Below are 21,665 nucleotides of genomic sequence, written 5' to 3' on the forward strand. Positions count from 1 at the left end.
GAGCCATGACCACGCCATTGCACTCCATCCTGGGCAACAGAGTAAGATTTCATTAAAAAAAAAAAGCCACCCCCAAAACCAACATCTTGTTTGGAAATTCCGAATGTCCCTCAAAATTTATTATTACACTATGTTCTTCCTTAGTCACTGTAAGCTGCATCAGAGTACGTAGCCAGGAAGTTTAAAGGTGGCTTTTGATTTCTAATTAGGATATTCAGACTCCAGCATCTCAACAGAAAATATGCAAAGACATTTTATCAACTTGTGACATACCAGGGATACATGAATATTCAGGGCTCCACACTACTATATAATGCTGCATTTCTTGGTTTTATTTGAAACAGTGCATATCTTTAGCATTTTATGGTAGGATTTTACACTTGTCATTTACACAAATTACAAGGTTCTGCTTCAAGTTTTTAAAAAAAATTTAAAAATTCAGCCCATGTGCAGCACAATAATATGCAAAACTACTTTACATTATACACACTTTATATCAAAGGAGATACAAAATTCTGGCTTGTAGTTTTAGACAAATACAAGAAGCTTCAAACTAGACACAAAGGGTTAATATTAATTTTCAAATATAAGTCTGCACTTTTGTGTTGTAGTTCTCTGAGATGTGAATACCAAATTCCTAAGGGATTTTTATGTTTTCCTTCAAAAAGGAAAACTAAAAAATTTCCCGTAAATAAGTCCCTCCCCATCAGATCGATCTCTCTACAATCCTACTCTTGCTTCCCTTAGTGCCAGACACTTGCATCATGTTACAAAACGGGTGGGCCATTTACATCACACAAGGACCAGATCCTTTCAAGTAACTTGTCTCCTGCAAAAATCTAAACAGGAATATATTGATGCAGATAGTTCTGCTACGTTTTAATATGATGTCACACTTGGTAATTAAACTGTGATGTTGGGCAATTAATCAAAGGGAGGAAGAGCCAAAGGCCCTATCAATGCACTTTTTGTTGGTGACACGACGGAAACCTTAGGAATCAAGTTGTCTGATGCTAAGAGAACTTTAAACTCTTTCTAAATGTAACACACCTACTGCTTGCTTGAGGGACTTCTCTGATACTTATGCATAGATACTCTTTTTTCAGCATGTTGGAGGCAATATTTTATACTTTCTAAAGGGTTCTGAAGAGGCAATAAGGAAGAGTAGGGCTTTTTCTGCCCCTGCGAAGGTATCGTTTTCTATCATTGGCATCCACTGTTCCCTAACCATCTTCTGAATACCTGAATGTGTGTGTATATGCATATTTAAAATAATTACCCATCTTTCAATCCGTACACAGCCAACTCTTGATTATCTATGAGAACGCTGTGACATTTACTCTCAAACTTCACTCTATAGAATCATCCACCTTTGATGCGCATCAGTTTCTTTTATATCCCATGTATACTAACTACAGCCTATCCAGACCAAGTTATAACACAAATGTTGTTTGTTTCCTTTCACCCATGCTAGGAATGAGTAAGAAAATGAAGTCAGCACATTCTGCCAGGGCTTTGCGGATGACCCTATAGTGAACAATGGGGGAGGACCGAACTCTGGTCATGAGAAAAGACAAATTTCAAGTTCCTCCGGAATCAGGTCTTATATGCCTTCTTTATTTTGTAAGTTTATGATTACCAAAAAATTAAAAACCTGAGGCATAGTCACTATTTTATATAGATAATGGAGAGTTGACTGTAATCATGTTATGACTTTAGCTCTTTAACATGAAAAAATTCACAAGCATATGATAAAAAGATTAAAAAGACTGCCATATAACATCTAGAAGCATTTATTTTATGCAAAAAACTTAAATATGATTATGTGTACACAAAAAGTGCACACATTACCTATGCTGAACAATGCCAAGGAACATAACATATTGATGCAACAGCTTTCTAAAATAAACATAAAAATGAGCTCAGACCATCAGACCAAAGCAAAACACTTTTTTCCCAATAGCACAATGCTGAAAATTGACAGCAATCCTAAAACACCTCCAACGTTCCTTACAAAGCTGCCAAAGGCCAACTATTTTTTAAAAATTGACTTTTTTTTTTTTTACATTATTAATAAAAATCTGGTGACAAACATTATAAAACCAAATGCTGGACAGTCTTTACTCCTTTAAAATTCCAAATATTCCAACATAATCACAGGAGTAAAAACCATTTTAAAGTGATATGCTTTATGAAACAAACAACAATATGTACATTTATTGCAAATTATATTAAACTAAAATGAGGGGAAATCAAAATATGAACTGTTTACTACTTGCAAATCAATATAATTTTAATTATTTTCTCACTCTGATAAAAATCAGAAAGCAACATTTATAAAATTGCCACCACATCACTTTTCATAGCAGGGAACCGAAATCTGTACATCTCATTTTTGCAGAAAAGTAGGCAGGCAGAAAGAATTATACATAAAAGTTTCCAAAAGGAAAAACAAAGAAATATTTGATCTCTTTTCTTTTAAAAAATTAATTCAGTAGACTTCTATTTCTTCCTGTGTAACATGGGAATTCCTGGCTCTAAAATCGATGAATTTTCAGTGTCAGTGTAAAGACATCTTGTTACTTTCTTTAAAATAAAAACTGCAGCGTGGAAATTAATGGTGTATTATGTATTTAAACTCCAGATAGGCAGGAACTGGAACCAAGTGTTAAGCAATTTGCTTAATTATTGACTTTTCGTAAGAAAAGTCTAGGGGAAGGGGGAGAACAGAGTTGCTTTTAGCCTCTCTCTCAAGAGTTTCTGCTGTACATTTCCATCAGAGGACTTGTGGTCATGTGAAAAGGAAGTAATAGTTTCTTCAGTTTTCAAGGCAGAGAGTGTGTGTTCTGAAGTGAGCTTCATTTTCTGTTCAGGGACATTTGTGAATCCAAGTTTTTGCAGAAGCTGGAGCCTGCTTCTGTTTGGCCTTCATTTTCTCCCTCTGCAAATGCCTTTTTACCTTAGGAATAAGAATAAAATGCAGTTAGAAAAGACGTGGAGAAGATACAAACCAAACTAAAATGATTTCATTTCTATATCTGTTATCTAAAATCTTTACTTAAAAAAAAAAACTTAAGCATGAGGGTCTCACTGTCACTCAGGCTGAAGTTCAGTGGCATGATCATGGCTCACTGCAGCCCCAACTCCTGGGTTCAAGTGGTCCTCCAGCCTCAGCCTCCCAAACAGCCAGGACTGTAGGCACACCACCATGCTTGGCTAATTTTTAAATTCTTTGTACTGACAGGGTCTCATTATGTTGCCCAAGATGATCTTGAACTCCTGAGCTCAAGTGATTCTCCCGCCTTTGCTTCCCAGAGTCACTGGGATTACAGGTGTGAGTCACTGTGCCTGGCATGTTATCTAAAATCTTAAAAAAAGATTTTTCATTTTTTTCTCCTGAAACTTGGTTTAAAAAGCCTTTCCCTAAACTATATTAAAAACAAAACACCAATAAAGAAGTTTTTTTCAATGATTTAGTACTGCTATCCAATGCCCTATTTGCTATTTATTTGAAATGACTATAACTTTTAATTAATATTTAAAAAAATGTTATTATGGAAGAAAAATTACAGGACACTATGGCAAAATGAATTTGTAAGAGGAAAATAACTTCCAACCCTTGAGCTGGATAAACATATACATTTTAGCATACTAAATGCGCCCCAACAACACCAGGAGGAAAAATTAGCTTTATTATTATTATTATTTTTTAAAGATGGGGTTTCACCATATTGGTCAGGCTGGTCTCGAACTCTTGACCTCAGGTGATCCGCCCACCTCAGCCTCCCAAAGTGCTGGGATTACAGGCGTGAGCCACCATGCCCGGCGCTTTATTATTTTTTTTAAGAGATAAGGAGGAATCCTCCATTCATCCCATTTCCCTAAAAGGAAGGAAAATTCTGATCCCTGGGAGCATGGGACATGACCTCTTTCTCACCTCCTCTCACCTACTCCTCTTTGGGAGGAGGAGGAACTCATCTCACAGATGAGATGAGGAAAATAAAGGAGGATGTTGGGTTTGGGTTCATCTAGATTTGTTCCTTTGCCCTGAGAGGGGCATTCTGGTTTTTGTCTGTGGCTGTTCAATTCAGAGGCAAGGTTGCATTAGCAGCCCAACTTGCCTAATTCATTCTACATTTTTAATCAGCCTGATTAGTAATAAGACTGTCTCCTTTTCAACAATTTTACATCTGGAAGAGAAAGAAAGATATATTTCCAAACTCCTCTACTACATACACATTCTATGAAGGTAACAATGCCAAAAAAGCTAAGTGATTATTACAATTCTTACAGGGACTATTAATTGGTTATACTATTTGAAGCAATTTTAACAATATGCTATTGAAGAATTCTTTACAAGCTGGCTGCTACACCTTCAGGAAGCTTCCCTTTCCCAGCCCTGAGTCCTCTGTATCTCCTGGGCTGCTCTCTCAGACTTCTGAAAGACCCAGGTCACTGGAAGAATCTCCTGGACTTGATTCTATGTACCAAGATGAACTGCCATCACTGCAAGCACTTGGATTCTGAAAAATTTCATGTTATTTTGAGAAAAATTCACTTGTTACTGAAAAAACATTCATATTAAACTAATATGTAGCTGTTTAACACATGAAGATACACACTTGAGGGTATATGCTTAAGGGTTACTTTAATTTTAAGATATGAACCCACATGACGGGAGGAAACCTTCTCAATATACAAATAAGACAAAAACTCCATAACTTCTTTGCTTAAGAAAAACAAATTCTAAGATCCTTGAACACTCCCACACTAAGCATGCTAAACAAACCATGTTAATCCAAAAACTAGAAACTCATAGTCTGCTATCCTACAGATATTCTCTTTAAATTCAGATTCTTCAGAAGTCTCAAATTTGAGGCTGTCTTTCCGTTGATGTTTATTAACAAACTCATCTTCAAGGAAAAATTTGGCCTTAAGTGTAAGCAAAACATACTCACGAATCAGCAAATCTACTAAGAACATATTTTCAATTCAAAACATTGGGAACTGTTTGCCCTTTGAATGACAGCCTTAACACAAAGAGGCAAAACAAGTGAACTAAACTACTGAAATGATGATCATTCCTTCATCCCAAACTCAGAGAGCCGACACTAATGTCCATCTAATATTGCTGACTGTTTCCTGACCACAGTGCAAATGGCTGATTTTTATTGATTTTATCGGGTGAACTGAAGGAATTTTCTCAAAAGGAGTAAGTCCAAATGCAGCCCAAAACATAAACAGGAATACTTACTGAAACCAACATAAATGCAAATAGCTGAAGGAATGAAGGAATGTATTTACCACAAAAATCCAAAGGGATCTAAAAATTCTAACGTTAACTTTACAAGTTAAAATCCCCAGCATCAACTCCCAGATAAAACTGAGGCCAGTAACTTTTTGCATATCCTCTCTGTTTTGGTGGAAGAAAGTATTCCTGAACCAGTAAATAAACCATTTGGGTAGAAGTCAAGGTAAAACTAATCATTATTGACCAATCTTATGAGTAAAAACCTAGTAAAAGGAATTCTGCAAGGGTTTGCACTTGCCCCACATTAGAAGTTATGGCTGTGGTATTAAAATGGCTCTAGAGGTCAGGTGTGGCTCATGCCTGTAATCCCAGCACTTTGGGAGGCCAAAGCAGGCAGATCACCTAAGGTTAGGAGTTTGAGGCCAACCTGACCAACATGGAGAAACCCTATCTCTACTAAAAATACAAAGTTAGCTGGGTATGGTGGTGTATGCCTGTAATCCCAGCTACTCGGGAGGCTGAGGCAGGAGAATTGCTTGAATTCAGGAGGCAGAGGTTGCAGTGAGCTGAGATTGCACCACTGCACTCCAGCCTAGGTAACAGAGTAAGACTCTGTCTCCCCTAAAAAAAAGGCTCTAGAAGCTTAAAACTTCAGAAATCTACCTAAAAGAACTGAAGATGAAAAGAAGTAATGAACCCAAAGCGTAAACTGTAGTTGGCATATATACTAGGGCCTCAAGCAAGTGAAAGGTGTGGAGAATCATGCAAGGTAACAGAAAAGACTGATAAATTGGGCATCTGAAGTTAGAATGCAGGGCCACAGAGAAGCACAAGGGTGCCAGGCCTTATTTATTAAATAAAACCCAGGGCTGAACTTAGTGCAGCAATCCAGGTAAGACTCCACAATGTAACCTCTAAGGAGAGCTGATTCTATCACTCTGGGTTCATCTGTAGCTCAGCGATATGTTTGATTGCTCTCAGGTTTGGCACTTCTGTGTCTTCTCTTACCAGTTAGTTGGTTGAAACTGTAACGATATAACCTTAACAGGATGATCCTCAACCAGGTCTCCGGAAAATGCAGGTGGAATGTCAAATCACTCATAGGGAATACTTGCACTTAATGAGAGCAATGTTTAGAATCTTGTAGCAAGGTGGAAGCTACAGTTCCACATGAAATACAAATTGTACTTTCAGGATTCTGACCATTCAACTGAAGGACAGTCAAAACATCAGCTGAATCACTGTCAATAAACTTCTGTTTTAATGTGTGTATTTTTTTATTTTAGCAGTAAATACATACTAACACATCTCCTCTTACACATTAAGAAAAAAAGAGTTCGAGGCCGGGCGCAGTGGCTCACGCCTGTAATCCCAGCACTTTGGGAGGCCGAGGCGGGCGGATCACGAGGTCAAGAGATCGAGCCCATCCTGGCCAACATGGTGAAACTCTGTCTCTACTAAAAATACAAAAATTAGCTGGGTGTGGTGGCGTGTGCCTGTAGTCCCAGCTGCTTGGGAGGCTGAGGCAGGAGAATTGCTTGAGCCTGGGAGGCAGAAGCTGCAGTGAGCCGAGATTGCGCCACTGCACTCCAGCCTGGCGACAGTGCAAGACGCTGTCTCAGAAAAAAAAAAAAAAAAAGAAAAAAAAAAGTTCAAAATGTTCACAGTTTAAAAGTGTTTCAGGCTGGGCGTGGTGGGGTTCATGCCTGTAATCTCAGCACTCTGTGAGGCCCAGATGGGTGGATTGCCTGGGCTCAGGAGTTCAAGACCAGCCTAGGCAACATGGTGAAACCCCGTCTCTACTAAAAATACAATTGGCTGGGTGATCCACCTGCCTTGGCCTCCCAAAGCGCTGGGATTACAGGTGTGAGCCACCGCGCCTGGCCTATATTTTTAACTTTTAAGCTACCGGCCGGGCGTGGTGGCTCAAGCCTGTAATCCCAGCACTTTGGGAGGCCGAGGCGGGTGGATCACGAGGTCAAGAGATCGAGACCAACCTGGTCAACATGGTGAAACCCCGTCTCTACTAAAAATACAAAAAATTAGCTGGGCATGGTGGTGCATGCCTGCAATCCCAGCTACTCAGGAGGCTGAGGCAGGAGAATTGCCTGAACCCAGGAGGCGGAGGTTGCGGTGAGCCGAGATCGCGCCATTGCACTCCAGCCTGGGTAACATGAGTGAAACTCCGTCTCAACAACAACAAAAAAAAAACAAAAAAAAAACCTTTTAACTCCAGTTTTCCATGACCTTTTTGAAGTGCCCAATTATTTGTATTGTGTACAATCATTACCACCATCCATCTCTAGAACTTTTTCACCTTCCCAAACTGAAACTCCACACTCATTAAACACTAAAGTCTATTCCCACTACCCTCAGCCCGAGGCTCAAGCAATCCTCCCACCTCAGCACCCTGAGTACAGACACACAACATTATGCCTGGCTAATTTTGTATTTCATTTAGTTTTATTTTTGGGAAGGAGTCTCACTCTGTCATCCAGACTGGAGTGCAGTGGCACAATCTCTGCTCACTGCAACCTCCACCTCCTGGGTAGCTGAGATTACAGGTGTGCGCCACCATAGGCGGCTAATTTTTTGTATTTTTAGTAGAGACAGGATTTCATCATGTTGGTCAGGCTGATCTCCTGACCTTAAAGGATCCACCTGCTCACCTTGGCCTGCCAAAATGCTGAGATTATAGGTGTAAGCCACCACATGCAGCCATAATTTAATGTAATCACCTATTGTCACTGAGACTAGAAAATCATCACAGAATTCTGTATTCTGAATAACATACTGCCCATTGATCTCAAAATTAGCAAATGGATGATCTCAAATGTGCCTTTTCACTCTGGAAAGAGAAGGCCAAATGCCATTTTTACTCTGGCATATGTCTGTTTGTTGTTTTTACTGTGTGATGATACTGGGGCACATAGTGTAGCTAAAAGCAAAGCAATGAATTTTACAATGCTGTAAATGAGAGAAGGTCCAACTGCTACTGAAAAAGTTTTCAGGGTTCAAGTACATATCTGTATATTTTTTTTGTTTTTATTTATTTATATATATATATACACATATATATTTTTTTTTTTTTTTTTTGAGACGGAGTTTCACTCTTGTTACCCAGGCTGGAGTGCAATGGTGCGATCTCGGCTCACTGCAACCTCCGCCTCCCGGGTTCAGGCAATTCTCCTGCCCCAGCCTCCTGAGTCACTGGAATTACAGGCACGGGCCACCATGCCCAGCTAATTTTTTGTATTTTTAGTAGAGACAGGGTTTCACCATGTTGACCAGGATGGTCTCGATCTCTTGACCTCGTGATCCACCCGCCTCGGCCTCCCACAGTGCTGGGATTACAGGCTTGAGCCACCACGCCCGGCCTTATTTATATATTTTTAAGACTAGTCAAATGCAGTAGTGAAAAGGGGGAAAGAATAGAACAATGAGTTCAATCTGTAACTGACTGTGAACAATCAACTGAGATAACTCACTACCTTCAGACCAGCTGTATCTGTATATTTTAGTTAGATGGTAAAAGGACAGCTGTTGGGAGGCAGGATCAGGTGGCTTAGGTAGCCTGTGTGTGATGATTAGTACTTTTTTGTGTAGGTGAAGACAACAATAGATCTCTTAAAACCGTTTAGAGAATTTTGGCAATCTCCAGGCAAACATTCAATTTTTGTGTAACTGAAAATATATGTAAAGGTGTAAGAAAACTATAATTCAAAACAATACTAACAATAACAGTTGGGCATTTATTTGTACTAGGCACTTGGCTAGGTGCTTTCTTTATATTTACTGATCCATTTAATTCTTAGACTAACTCTTTAAGATACATACTGTCATACTAATGAAAAAAGGAGGCAGAGGCTCAATAAAGGTCCAGGTTTGAGAAGAAAGTCATGTAAAATTTGCCCCTAATACTAGCTTTCATCACTACACTTATTAGTTAATTAAAACAGAAGTGAGTAGGAGAAACATGCCAGTACTCAGATCAGGTTTGAGCCTTCTGGATCAGATGCTATGAGAGGTTATAAAAGGTATCCAGAGGGCCCTTAGAATATGTGGAAATTTAATACCCCCAAATTTCAGAATGTCATAAATAATTTTAAATTTTTTTTTTTTTTAAAAGAGGTGGAGTCTCACTCTGTTGCCGAGGCTGGAGTCTCTGCTCACTGCAACCTCTGCCTCCTGGGCTCAAGTGATTCTCCTGTCTCAGCCTCCTGAGTAGCTATGATTAAAAGTGTCCACCCCACAACTGGCTAATTTTTGTATTTTTAGTAGAGATGGGGTGTCACCCACCATGTTAGCCAGGCTGGTCTCAAACTCAGGACCTTAGATGATCCACCTACCTCAGCCTCCCAAAGTGCTGGGATTACAGGCATGAGCCACTGCGCCTGGCTGGACATTGCATTTTATAAAAATACTGAAGCAGGATAGTGGGGGCATCCTGAGCTGATCAAAGCTGGGACTCTTTCCTAGAAGGAACTCAAATGCCTACAGTCTAACTGAGGGGTAAATTAGTTAGCTATGTAAGGAAAAAGGAGAACGAGTTAAGTTCTAATGCCAAGGTAAAAGGAGCCACCTTCTAGATTTCCAGCAGGAGAAGTCTGAAATCTCAGCCCAAGAATGATCAAAGATAAACAGCTAGCTGGTAAGCTGTTTCTCTGGGCAGGGTGGGGACGATGTAAGTTGTTGACCAGTGTTAGAATTAATTATAACACGAAGAATTAAAGAGTGGGACTTATTAGCGATTCACATTTTGTGACTGTTTTCTTCATTATGAGACCCTGTATCCAAAAGGTAGCCCTTATTTTATGTAAAATTCTGCAACCACTTCAAAGGCACTAAGTAAAAGATAATACCTGTCTTGTTAATAAAAACATCAAAATACCATATCCTAAATAAAAATTACACAAAGAAAAAAAGATCTTTCTTCAAATTCCTGCCTTAAAAGTGGAGGTTATGAGATAATAACAGATACTATTATAAACTTACCCAGAAAAAGCAAATGCACGTTTCACTCTGAAATGCTTAGGTATTAGGGTGACTGGCACTAAGAATATACTAAGAATAAAACACAATGTCTAAATTCACACTTCAGGAAGAATGGCATACATTACCTTTGTAAGTCAATCTGTCTTTCTGCTGGTGCTGCCTTTTTGGCTACATCTTGCAGTTTGGGTGCTTTGGCATTACCTGCTTCCAAACCCCCAGGGCTCTCCTGACCCACTGCAGCTCTCTTCCTTCCCTTGTTAATAGGTTTATTTAAATCATCATTTTTGGTTGCATTGCCCTGAGATTCAGACTTGGGTCGACGTCCTCTCCTGGGTTTGGAAGGGGCAGGCGGTCCCGATTCATCTACTTTCTCATCTGTTGTTTGTTGGATATTTTCCGTACCAGCTGCTGTTACTGTTCTTTTCTTTCCTCGGTCACTGCTGATGTTGCCCTGGGTAGCCTGATCAGAATTAATTTCCTAAAAATGCACAAAACAATTCTATAAACACAAATTCCTTAAACATTAATGATCTCTATTGGAGAAGAGTGTTTTTAAAGTATTTTAAGGGAGTTTGGATTCGAGGACTTCTAGTTAACTGCTTACATCACATTAGGAAAGTAAGCTCCTTGAGGAGAGTGACTGTGCATAGTATCTACCATGGAGTATAGCACATATAATGTGCCCAATAAATGCTCATTAAAAAGCACAGGTTGGGCACAGTGGCTCAGGTCTGTTATCACAACACTTGGGAGGCATAAGTGGGAGGCCGGCTTGAGCCCAGGAGTTCCACACCATCCCTGTCAACATAGTGAGACCCCATTTCTATAAAATAATTTTAAAAATTAGCCGAGCATGGTGGCTCATGCCTGTAGTCCCAGCTACTTGGGAGGCTGACGTGGGAGGATTGCTTAACCCTGGGAGGTTGAGGCTGCAAGGAGCAGAGATGACGCCACTGCACTTCAGCGTGGGTGACAGAGGGAGATCTTATCTCAAAATAATAATTACAGGCTGGGTGCAGTGGCTCACGCCTGTAATCCCAACACTTTGGGAGGCCAAGGAGGGGACGCGGGGATCACCTGAGGTCGGGAGTTCAAGACCAGCCTGACTAACATGGAGAAACCCCATCTCTACTAAAAATATAAAATTAGTTGGGCGTGGTGGCGCATGCGTGTAATCCCAGCTGCTTTGGAGTCTGAGGCAGGAGAATCACTTGAACCTGGTAGGTGGAGGTTACAGTGAGCTGATATCACGTCATCGTACTCTAGCACAGACCACAAGAGTGAAATTCCATTAAAAAAAAAAAAATTGCAATAATAAAAACATAAAGCACAAGTAGTACTTGTAAAATAAAGAAAATCTACTTGGTTTTGCTGTTATACTCCATCCAAATGAAAGGTTCGTTTTATTGATGGTATGCTCTAAAGAGTATTTTCAGAATTCTATATGTTATTTATTTATTTTTGAGATGGAGTTTCGCTCTTGTTACCCAGGCTGGGGTGCAATGGCGCGATCTCGGCTCACTGCAACCTCCGCCTCCCGGGTTCAGGCAATTCTCCTGCCCCAGTCTCCTGAGTCGCTGGGATTACAGGCACGCGCCACCATGTCCAGCTAATGTTTTGTATTTTTAGTAGAGACGGGGTTTCACCATGTTGACCAGGATGGTCTCGATCTCTTGACCTCGTGATCCACCCGCCTCGGCCTCCCACAGTGCTGGGATTACAGGCGTGAGCCACCGCGCCCGGCAATCTATATGTTATTAATGAGTACATCTAAGTATAATAATCTTTGTAGTTCTGTAACATGAAGTTCTTTAACTTGTCATCCCATTCTTAGCTACAGTGAGCTGAGAACGTGCTACTGTATTACAGCCTGGGTGACAGAGCAAGACTCTGTCTCAAAACAACATCAACAAAAAACCCTACAGAAATTACATCTTTTATTGTCTTTCTGCTGGTGCTTTTACTGACATAATTCTAACTGATTAAAGAGAAATACAATCAGCCGTGCATGGTGGCTCACGCCTGTAATCCAAGCACTTTGGAGGCCAAGGCGGGCGGATCACCTGAGATCGGGAGTTCAAGACCAGCCTGACCAACACGGTAAGACCCTGTCTTTAAAAAAAAAAAAAAAAAAAAAAAAGAGAGAGAAATACAATCATCAAAAAATATTAGACTTGGCCAGGCGCAGTGGCTCATGCCTGTAATCCCAGCCCTTTGGGAGGTCAAGGCAGGGGGATCACAAGGTCAAGAGATTGAGACCATCCTGGGCAACATGGTAAGACCCCATCTCTATTAAAAATATACAAAATTAGCTGGGCGTTTGGCACGCGCCTCTAGTCCCAGCTACTTGGGAGGCTGAGGAAGAATCGCTTGAACCCGGGAGGCAGAGGTTGCAGTGAGCTGAGATTGTGCCACTGTGCTCCAGCCTGGCAACAGAGCAAGACTCCACCTCAAAAACAAACAAACAAACAAACAAATTAGACTAAATCTTTTTAATTAATTTTCATTTTCCCCAGAAAATATTCCCAGAAAGACTAGGGAAAATAAATTACAAATCTTCATGTCTCAAGAAAATTTAGTTCAAGTTTCCAGGAGTAACTTTAAGTGAAAAAACCCATATGTCAGTGTTTTACTTTAATTTTTTTTTTTTTTTTTTTGAGACAGGACCTTACTCTGGTGTCCAGAGTGCAGTGGCACGATCTCAGCTCACTGCAGCTAAGGTCATTCTCCCACCTCAGCCTCTCGAGCAGCTGGGACTACAGGCGTATACCACCATGCTCAGCAAAGTTTTGTAGAGTCAGGGTTTCACCATGTTGCCCAGGCTGTTCTGAAACACCTGGATTCAAGCAATCCACCTGACTCAGCCTTTGCAGTGTGTTAGGATTATAGGCATGAGCTACCGTGCCCATCGTAGAGTCTACTTTTTTTTTTTTTTTTTCTTTTCTTTTTGAGACGGAGTCTTGCTCTGTCGCCCAGGCTGGAGTGTTGTGGCACAATCTCAGCTCACTGCAACTTCCGCCTCCCGGGTTCAAGCAATTCTCCAGCCTCAGCCTCCTGAGTAGCTGGGATTATAGGCATGAGCCACCACACCTGGCTAATTTGGTATTTTTAGTAGAGACAGGGTTTCACCATGTTGGTCAGGATGGTCTTGAACTTCTGACCTCAGATGATCCACCCACCTTGGCCTCCTAAAGTTCTGGGATTACAGGCGTGAGTCACCGTGCCCGGCTGTGGAGTCTATTTTTTTTTGTTTTTTTTATTTTTGAGACGGAGTTTCACTCTTGTTACCCAGGCTGGAGTGCAATGGCGCGATCTCGGCTCACCGCAACCTCCGCCTCCCGGGTTCAGGCAATTCTCCTGCCTCAACCTCCTGAGTAGCTGGGATTACAAGCACGCGCCACCATGTCCAGCTAATGTTTTGTATTTTTAGTAGAGACGGGGTTTCACCATGTTGACCAGGATGGTCTCGATCTCTTGACCTCGTGATCCACCCGCCTCGGCCTCCCAAACTGCTGGGATTACAGGCGTGAGCCACCGCGCCTGGCCTGTGGAGTCTATTTTAATGTTAAGCCTCACTTTAGAGAACAGATAATCCATGACAGAGCAAGTGTAAGATGGCCTGCAGGAACTGAACGGTGATAACAATATACAAGGAATCAGAGAAGAAATATGCAAAGTCAGCTTGGGGAATGATGGCGACTACTGGACATATCAGGATGGATCAACAACATGACCAAGTATTAAAACCTGTAGTAGGAACCACTCGTTCAACTGAATGTTTAAAAGCTGTGGTGGTTCTTGGGCATAGATTGAGGAACAAAACTAACCTACATGAGGTTCCTCACATAGGTTAGCATGTAGGTAACTGATCTTTATTATTTTATTTTTTGAGATGGAATCTCGATATGTTGCTCAGGCTGGAGTGCAGTGGCACAATCTCAACTCACTGCAACCTCTGCCTCCCAGGTTCAAGCCTCAGCACCCCCAGGAACTAGGATTACAGGCACATGCCACCCCATGCCCAGCTAATTTTTGTATTTTTAGTAGGGACAGGGTTTTGCCATGTTGGCCAGGCTGGTCTCGAACTCCTGACCTCAGGTGATGCATCCACCTTGGCCTCCCAAAGTGCTGAGACTACAGGTGTGAGCCACTGTGCCTGGCTGGTAACTGATTTTTAAAAAAGTAAACACTAGCTTGGCATGGTGGCTCACGCCTGTAATCCTAGCACTTTGGGAAGCTGAGGTGGGCAGATCACCTGAGGCGAGGTGTTCAAGACCAGCCTGGCCAACATGGTGAAACCTCATCTCTACTAAATACACACACACACACATGCACGCACACACACACACACACAATTAGCCGGGCATGGTGGCAGGTACCTATAATCCCAGTTATTCGGGAGGCTGAGGCAGGAGAATCACTTGAACCTGGGAGATGGAGGTTGCAGTGAGTCAAGATTGTACCACTGCAGTCCTGCCTGGGTGACAGATTGAGAATCTGTCTAAAAAGAAAAAAAAAGTAAATACTTAAGCACAAATTAACCTGTGTGCTAACAGGTTAAAGAAGCTGAGTTAGATGTGACAAAGGTAAGTTTAAAGTGGGCAAAATATGAATAGGAAATTTACAGAGGAACACATCCAAATGGCCAACAAACGTACTGGCAGTCACAGAAATGCAAATTAAAATAGTTAGGCATTAGATTTGGTAAGTGGAGACAGAAAAAAGTTCAAATGAACTGTAAAACACGCTGTTGTTGGTATGTAGAGAAGAAACTGCTCTCATACCCTGCTATTAGAAATGTCAGGTGTTCCACTCTCTCACGAAACCAATATGGAAATATCTAAAAGCTCTAATACATGTATCCTTTGATCTATTAATCCTACTCTGAGAAACTCAGCCCACAGAAAGAAAAGCGCCAATAAGTGTGCTTGTATATATATTATTTTACACACAATAAATTTATAAATAGTAGTTACTGCAACACCATAGTAGCAGAAAAGGGGAAAATATAGATGTATATAAATGTGAAAATAAGATTAAACTGTTTAAAAAGAAAAAAAGAGGGCTGGGCGCAGTGGCTCATACCTGTAATCCCAGCACTTTGGGAGACCGAGGCAGGCAGATCACCTGAGGTTAGGTGAGTTTGAGACTAGCCTGGCTAATGTGGTGAAACCTTGTCTCTACTAAAAATACAAAAATTAGTGCAGTGGTGGGTGCCTGTAATCCCAGCTACTCAGGAGGCTGAGGCAGGAGAATTGCTTGAATCTGGGAGCTGGAGGCTGCAGTGAGATCAGATCACGCCATGGCACTCCAGCCTGGGACACAGAGTGAGACTCTGTCTCAAAAAAAACAAACAAACAAACAAAAAGAAGTTGAAATAAGGGTGTGGAGCAATATAATATTAAAGATAAAGCTGAAAGTAAGGTCTGGATATGACAGAAATTAGAATTTAAATTTCAAATTTCAAAATTATATACACTTTTAGGAAAAGGCCATAATAGTAACAGATGCTGGTTATACTAAATAAACACTTAGGCCTTTGCAAATGTACCACCCTTTAGTAAACATTGTTAAGTATATAATGTAACTGAATGTCTATGGCAATATGCATTTTTGTACCTAAGTTTGTTTAAGTCATGACTGCTGAATTCTACACAAGGACCCCACAATATTCTAATCTATTGGTTGCTGGATTCCAAGAGTTTTGATAACAAGTGGTAACGTGTAACCTGAATCCACTGACATGGTGTGTTTCAAACACCCAGCAGAAAGAGTTTAGATAGCAAGAGACTGATCTAAAAAAAACCCTCATTCAGCTGAGTTCAGAAAATGAGAGTTTGGATAGGAAAAGCTAGGCTACTGTGATGTAACTGCACAATCCTAGTATATTTCATGTACCCGAGGGTAATATCTAAATCTATTTGATGACCACCATAAGTAAAATGATAAGCATTTCAAGAATATGATTATGTGGGGGAAAAAAATAATAGTATCTTCAAGTCATTCCTACTGAGATAAATTATCAATTTAATTTAACAGTTGAACAGAAGACCAGAAAAGTCAAACAACCCGCTCAACTCAACACATAGCCAGTGCGTGGTAGAGCCAAAAGTCAGGTCTGTGTCATGCTCCTATTAGTTATACAACATTCATTTCTCTCCTGCTAAAAATTGTTAAAATTGGGTTGGGCATGGTGAGATCCTGTTTGAAAACAAAACAAAATTGCATAGTTTAAAGGTCAACCATCAAGACGGGCGAGGTGGCTCATGCCTGTAATCCCAGCACTTTGGGAGGCTGAGATGGGTGGATCACCTGAGGTCAGGCATGCAAGACCAGCCTGGCCAATGTGGGGAAATCCCATCTCTACCAAAAATAGAAAAATTAGCTCATTGTGGTGGCACATGCCTATAATCTCAGCTACTTGGGAGGCTGAGGCAGGAGAATCACTTGAACAACCCGGGAGGTGGAAGGTACAGTAAACCAAGATTGCATCAATGCACTCTAGCCTGGGTGACAGGGCGAAGCTTCATCTCAAAAAAAACAAAACAAAACAAAACAAAAAACAAAAAAAAAACACCAAAAAAAAAAAAAAACAAAACAAAAAACAAAAACAAAAAACGATGAAGAATACAGCTGTTAAATAAAAACTCATACACATATCAAAAAGCTAAATCATAAAATATTAACTTTTTTTGAGACAGAGTCTCACTCTATCACCCAGGCTGGAGTGCACTGGCACAATCTTGGGTCACTGCAACCTCTGTCTCCTGTGTTCAGGCGATTCTCCTGTCTCATCCTCCTGAGTAGCTGGGATTACAGGCACATACCACCATGTCTGGCTAATTTTTCTATTTTTAGTAGAGACAGGGTTTCACAATATTGGTCAGGCTGGTCTTAAACTCCTGACCTCAGGTGATCCTCCCACCTTGGCCTCCCAAAGTGCTAGGATCATGAGCGTAAACCACCATGCCTTTTTTTTTTTTTTTTTTTTGGGACAGGGTGTCACTCTGTTGTCCAGTTTGGAGAGCAGTGGTGTGACCTCGGTTCACTGCAAACTTCTGCCTTCCGGGTCCAAAGGATTCTGGTGCCTTAGCCTCGAGAGTAGCTGGGACTGCATGCATGTGCCACACCCTTCAGCTAATTTTTTGTATTTTTAGTAGAGACAGGGTTTCACCATGTTGGCCAGGCTAGTCTAAACTTCTGACCGCAGGTGATCCACCAAGTCTTGCTCTGTTGTCTGGGCTGGAGTGCAATGGTATGATGTTGGCTCACTACAATCTCCACCCAGAAGCTTCAAGCAATTCTCCTGTCTCGGCCTCCTTGAGTAGCTGGGATTACTGGCGTGTGCTACCATGCCTGGCTAATTTTTTGTATTTATTTTATTTTTTTCTTGAGATGGAGTCTCGAACTGTCACCCAGGCTGTAATGCAGTGGAGCGATCTCAGCCCACTGCAATCTCTGCCTCCTGGGTTTAAACAATTCTCCTGTCTCAGCCTCCTGAGTAGCTGGAACTAGAGGCATGTGCCACCACACCCAGATAACTTTTTCTGTATTTTTAGTAGATGAGGGTCTCTACTAAACATACAAAAAAATTAGCAGGGTTTCACCACATTGGCCAGGCTGGTCTCAAACTCCTGACCTCAAGTGATCCACTCGCCTTGGCCTCCCAAAGTGCTAATTACAGGTATGAGCTACTGTGCCCAGCCAAGATGAACTTTTAAAAATGCAGCAGAAACAAAGCAAAGTGCTGACCTCTGGTAGGAATCAACAAACTTTTGAAAGATTTCAAAAACTCTCAATTCCTATTCTTTAAAGAGTTGAAACAGGTAGTATAGGAAGAGGATACCATTATGGTGACCACATACATTTTTTTTTTTTGAGACAGATTCTCACTCTGTCACCCAGGCTGGAGTGCAATGGTGCAATGTCGGCTTACTGCCAGGCTCAAGCAATTCTCCTGCCTTAGCCTCCAGAGTAGCTGGGATTATAGGTGCTGATCACCATGACTGGCTAATTTTTTTTTTTATTTTTAGTAGAGATGGGGTTTTACCATGTTGGCCAGGCTGGTGTTGAATTCCCAACCTCAGGTGACTTGCCTGCCTTGGTTTCCCAAAGTGCTGAGATTATAGGTGTGAGCCACTGTGCCCTGCCAGACCACATAAATTCTTATAAAACAAAGTAGGTGGAGGCAGGCAGAATGATTTACGGAAAGTGAAACAAAGTATTGCAGGGGATGGTAATACACACAAGTTTAAAATGTAACATGTCTGTTAACGTGTTGGCTGTAGATTTCTTACCCTTACCAAAAAACTGTAATAATCTCCATGGAAAAAATCCACTAGTTAAATTTTAAAATTTACCTTATTTTTTACTTGGTCAATATTCTTTACAGGTGTAACTGAAATAATCCTCACAGGGTTCTCTTCATTTTCACTTACTCCAGTTTCTGTTGCCTCTGAACTCTGTTCCCTGTTTAAGACAAGTAAACCAAGACTTCATATTTCCATGAAGAGAAAGTTCACTATCTCACAGTGCCAATAAAAACAGGCTGAGGCTGGTTTTGAAACCTGGCCAAATGAAGCAATGATAGCAAGATTCAGATACTCTGTAGTTACACACAACTGCTTTAAAAATATCATTTTCCATTTAGCTTTGATCAAGTGGTATCAATTTCTATTTTGCCTTAATAACGTTAAGACAGAAATGACTGCCTAACACCACTCTACAAAGGATTGTCAAGAAACAAAATGCCACAACTACAGTAAGCTTTATCTTTTGGGAACAAAGAATCCTAAAACAAAAACAAAACTACAGACCATAGGATAGTACAGCCATTTCCATGGTGTTCTACAAAAAAGGGGGCTGTCAAAAGAGGCTATTCGGTAGGTATTTGAGGCCACTAGTCTTTAAAACATATTAAAACCCGCACGAGGCTGTTGGAAAAAAAAAAAAGAAAAACAAAAAAAATAAAAACATTAACTGAATTTACATCTTGGGCTTCATTTTTGCTAAAAATGGTTTAAACCATCTCGGGGTTGAGTTTATTCTTAAGACATCATGTGTTAAGAATAGTATCTTTAAAAACCACAATATTTAGTGTTCTTAAGAGTAGGGTCAGAAATGATGAAGGTTTGATGTGATGGATATCCTAATTACCTTGATTTGATCACTATACATGGTATGTATATACCAAAATATGACACATACTCCATAAATATGTACAATTATGTATCAAAATAATTATTTTTATAAAAAAATTGCAGGTGGAAATACTTATGAATTTTTTCTTTGAGACAGAGTTTCACTCTTGTTGCCTAAGCTGGAGTGCAATAGCGCGATCTTGGCTCATTGCAACCTCTACCTCCCAGAAGCAATTCTCCTGCCTCCGTCCCCAGAGTAGCTGGGATTACAGGTGTGCGTGCCACCATGCCTGGCTAATTTTTTTGTATTTTTTAGTAGAAACGAGGTTTCACCATGTTAGCCAGGCTGGTCTCGAACTCCTGACCTCAGGTGTGCCACCATGTTGCCCAGGCTGGTCTAGAACTCCTGGGCTCCAGTGATTGTCCTGCCTTGGCCTCTCAAAATGCTGGGATTATAGGTGTAAGCCATCACACTTGGGCTTTTCTTTCTTTTTTCTTTTTGTTAAGAGACAGGATCTTGTTTTGTCACCCAGGCTGGAGTGTAGCGGGGCCATCATAGCTCACTTTAGCCTTGAAGTTCCGGCCTCAAGCGATAATCCTGCCTTGGTCTCCTAAAGCGCTGGGATCACAGCTTTAAGGCACTGCACCCAGCCCTCCTATACTAATCTGAGTTAAAAATTAAAATTGTCTGGGTGCGGTGGCTCATGCCTGTAATCCCAGCACTTGGGAGGCTGAGGCGGATGGATAACAAGCCCAGGAGTTCGAGACCAGTCTGGCCAAGATGGTGAAACACCATCTCTATCAAAACTACAAAAAAATTAGCTGGACATAGTAGTGCACACCTGTAATACCAGCTACTTGGGAGACTGAGGCAGGAGAATCCCTGAACCCCGAAGGCAGAGGTTGCAGTGAGCTGAGATCAAACCACTGCACTCTAGCCTGGGCAACAGAGCAAGCAAGACTGTGTCTTGGAAAAAAAAAAATCAAAGTGTTTCAATTTATTTAAAAGTAATGCTTTCATACTTTTCCTAAAGGTCGAATTTTCTTATGTATAAGAAATAAACATTTTGGGCCAGGTGTGATGGTTCATGACTGTAATCTCAGCACTTTGGGAATACAAGATGGGCGGAGACCAGCTTGGCAAACATGGTGACACCCCATCTCTACTAAAAATACAGAAATTAGCTGGGTATGGTGGTGTCTGCCTGTAAACCCAGCTACTCAGGAAGCTGAGGTGCAAGAATCGAATGAAACCCGGAGGTGGAGGTTGCTATGAGCTGACATCGCATCACTGCACTCCAGCCTGAGAGACGGAGTGAGACTGTCTCAAAAAAATCTAAAATAAGCATTTTGATGTAAATTATATTACTAATTTTTATATTTTTTTCTGTTAACTTTTCTACACACTTACAATGCTATATATTAATAGTTTCAGAGTGTGCAGTACACTCTTGATTTCATCACTGAAAATACTAACATGTGCCTAGGTGCGGTGGTTTGTGCCTATAATCCCAGCACTTTGTGGGAGGCTGAAGTGGGTGGATCACTTGAGCCCAAGAGATGGAGCTTGACCTGGGGAAGATGGCAAAACCCCATCTTTACAAAAAAAAAAAAAAAAAAAAAAAGAAATAAAAATTCATTAGTATTAGTATTATTTTGTACAAAAACACCTCTAACAACAGAAGACTGTTTTATGAGACAGTGCTTTAGGAATAAAAGATAAACCAAGCAGTGAGTGCTAGTAACAAAATAATTGGAAAGTTGCCTTGATCGACTTCCGGTTGAAGGGTTCAGCTCTGAATTTACATTAATATTGCTTCCAGTCTCAGTGCCAGTGCTTCTAACATAGGGTTTCCTTCCCGTTGCTGATAAAGGCTTGTTTACTGCACCTAGTACGCCAGCAGGCTTTGGCTAAAAAAACAAAAACAAACAAAAAAATACACACGTTCATACCTTACCGTGTATACATGTAAATTTAGACACAAGTAAGAGATATTGTTAAGTGCTAATTAGTTAAATTTATTACAAATGTTCATTGTGGCCCAGGAACAGTGGCTCCTGCCTATAAATCCCAGCACTTTGGGAGGTGGAACACTTGAAGCCAGAAGTTCGAGACCAGTCTGGCCAACATAGTGAATCCCAACTTCTACCAAAAATACAAAAATTAGCCAGGTATGGTGGTATAAGCCTGTAGTCCCAGCTACTTGACAGGCTGAGGCACGAGAATTGCTTGAACCCAGGAGGCAGAGGTTGCTGTGAGCTGAGATTACACCACTGTA

General features: G+C 40.9%; 1 protein-coding gene across 4 annotated transcripts in view; it reads right to left on the bottom strand.

Annotated features, from left to right (window-relative positions):
* Positions 1–311: 311 nt before the first annotated feature.
* Positions 312–21,665, bottom strand: part of PDS5A (PDS5 cohesin associated factor A) — a 157,705-nt gene continuing 136,351 nt past the window's right edge. Inside the window, exons 30-33 of one of the 4 annotated variants that reach the window (XM_032273988.1) lie at positions 21,152–21,297; positions 18,607–18,715; positions 10,372–10,724; positions 312–2,959 (exon numbers count right to left, since the gene is read on the bottom strand). In XM_032273988.1, the coding sequence (XP_032129879.1) occupies positions 2,956–2,959; positions 10,372–10,724; positions 18,607–18,715; positions 21,152–21,297 (612 nt within the window). In that variant the 3' untranslated portion in view covers positions 312–2,955. Of the gene's footprint in view, positions 2,960–10,367; positions 10,725–18,606; positions 18,716–21,151; positions 21,298–21,665 lie in introns of those variants that run through there. The other 3 variants (XM_032273989.1, XM_032273990.1, XR_004267489.1) reach the window with 3 other exon arrangements.

This window comes from Sapajus apella, unplaced genomic scaffold (genome assembly GCF_009761245.1).
Source record: "Sapajus apella isolate SASKATOON/1434 unplaced genomic scaffold, GSC_monkey_1.0 scaffold5, whole genome shotgun sequence".
NCBI classification, from domain to species: Eukaryota; Metazoa; Chordata; class Mammalia; order Primates; family Cebidae; genus Sapajus; species Sapajus apella.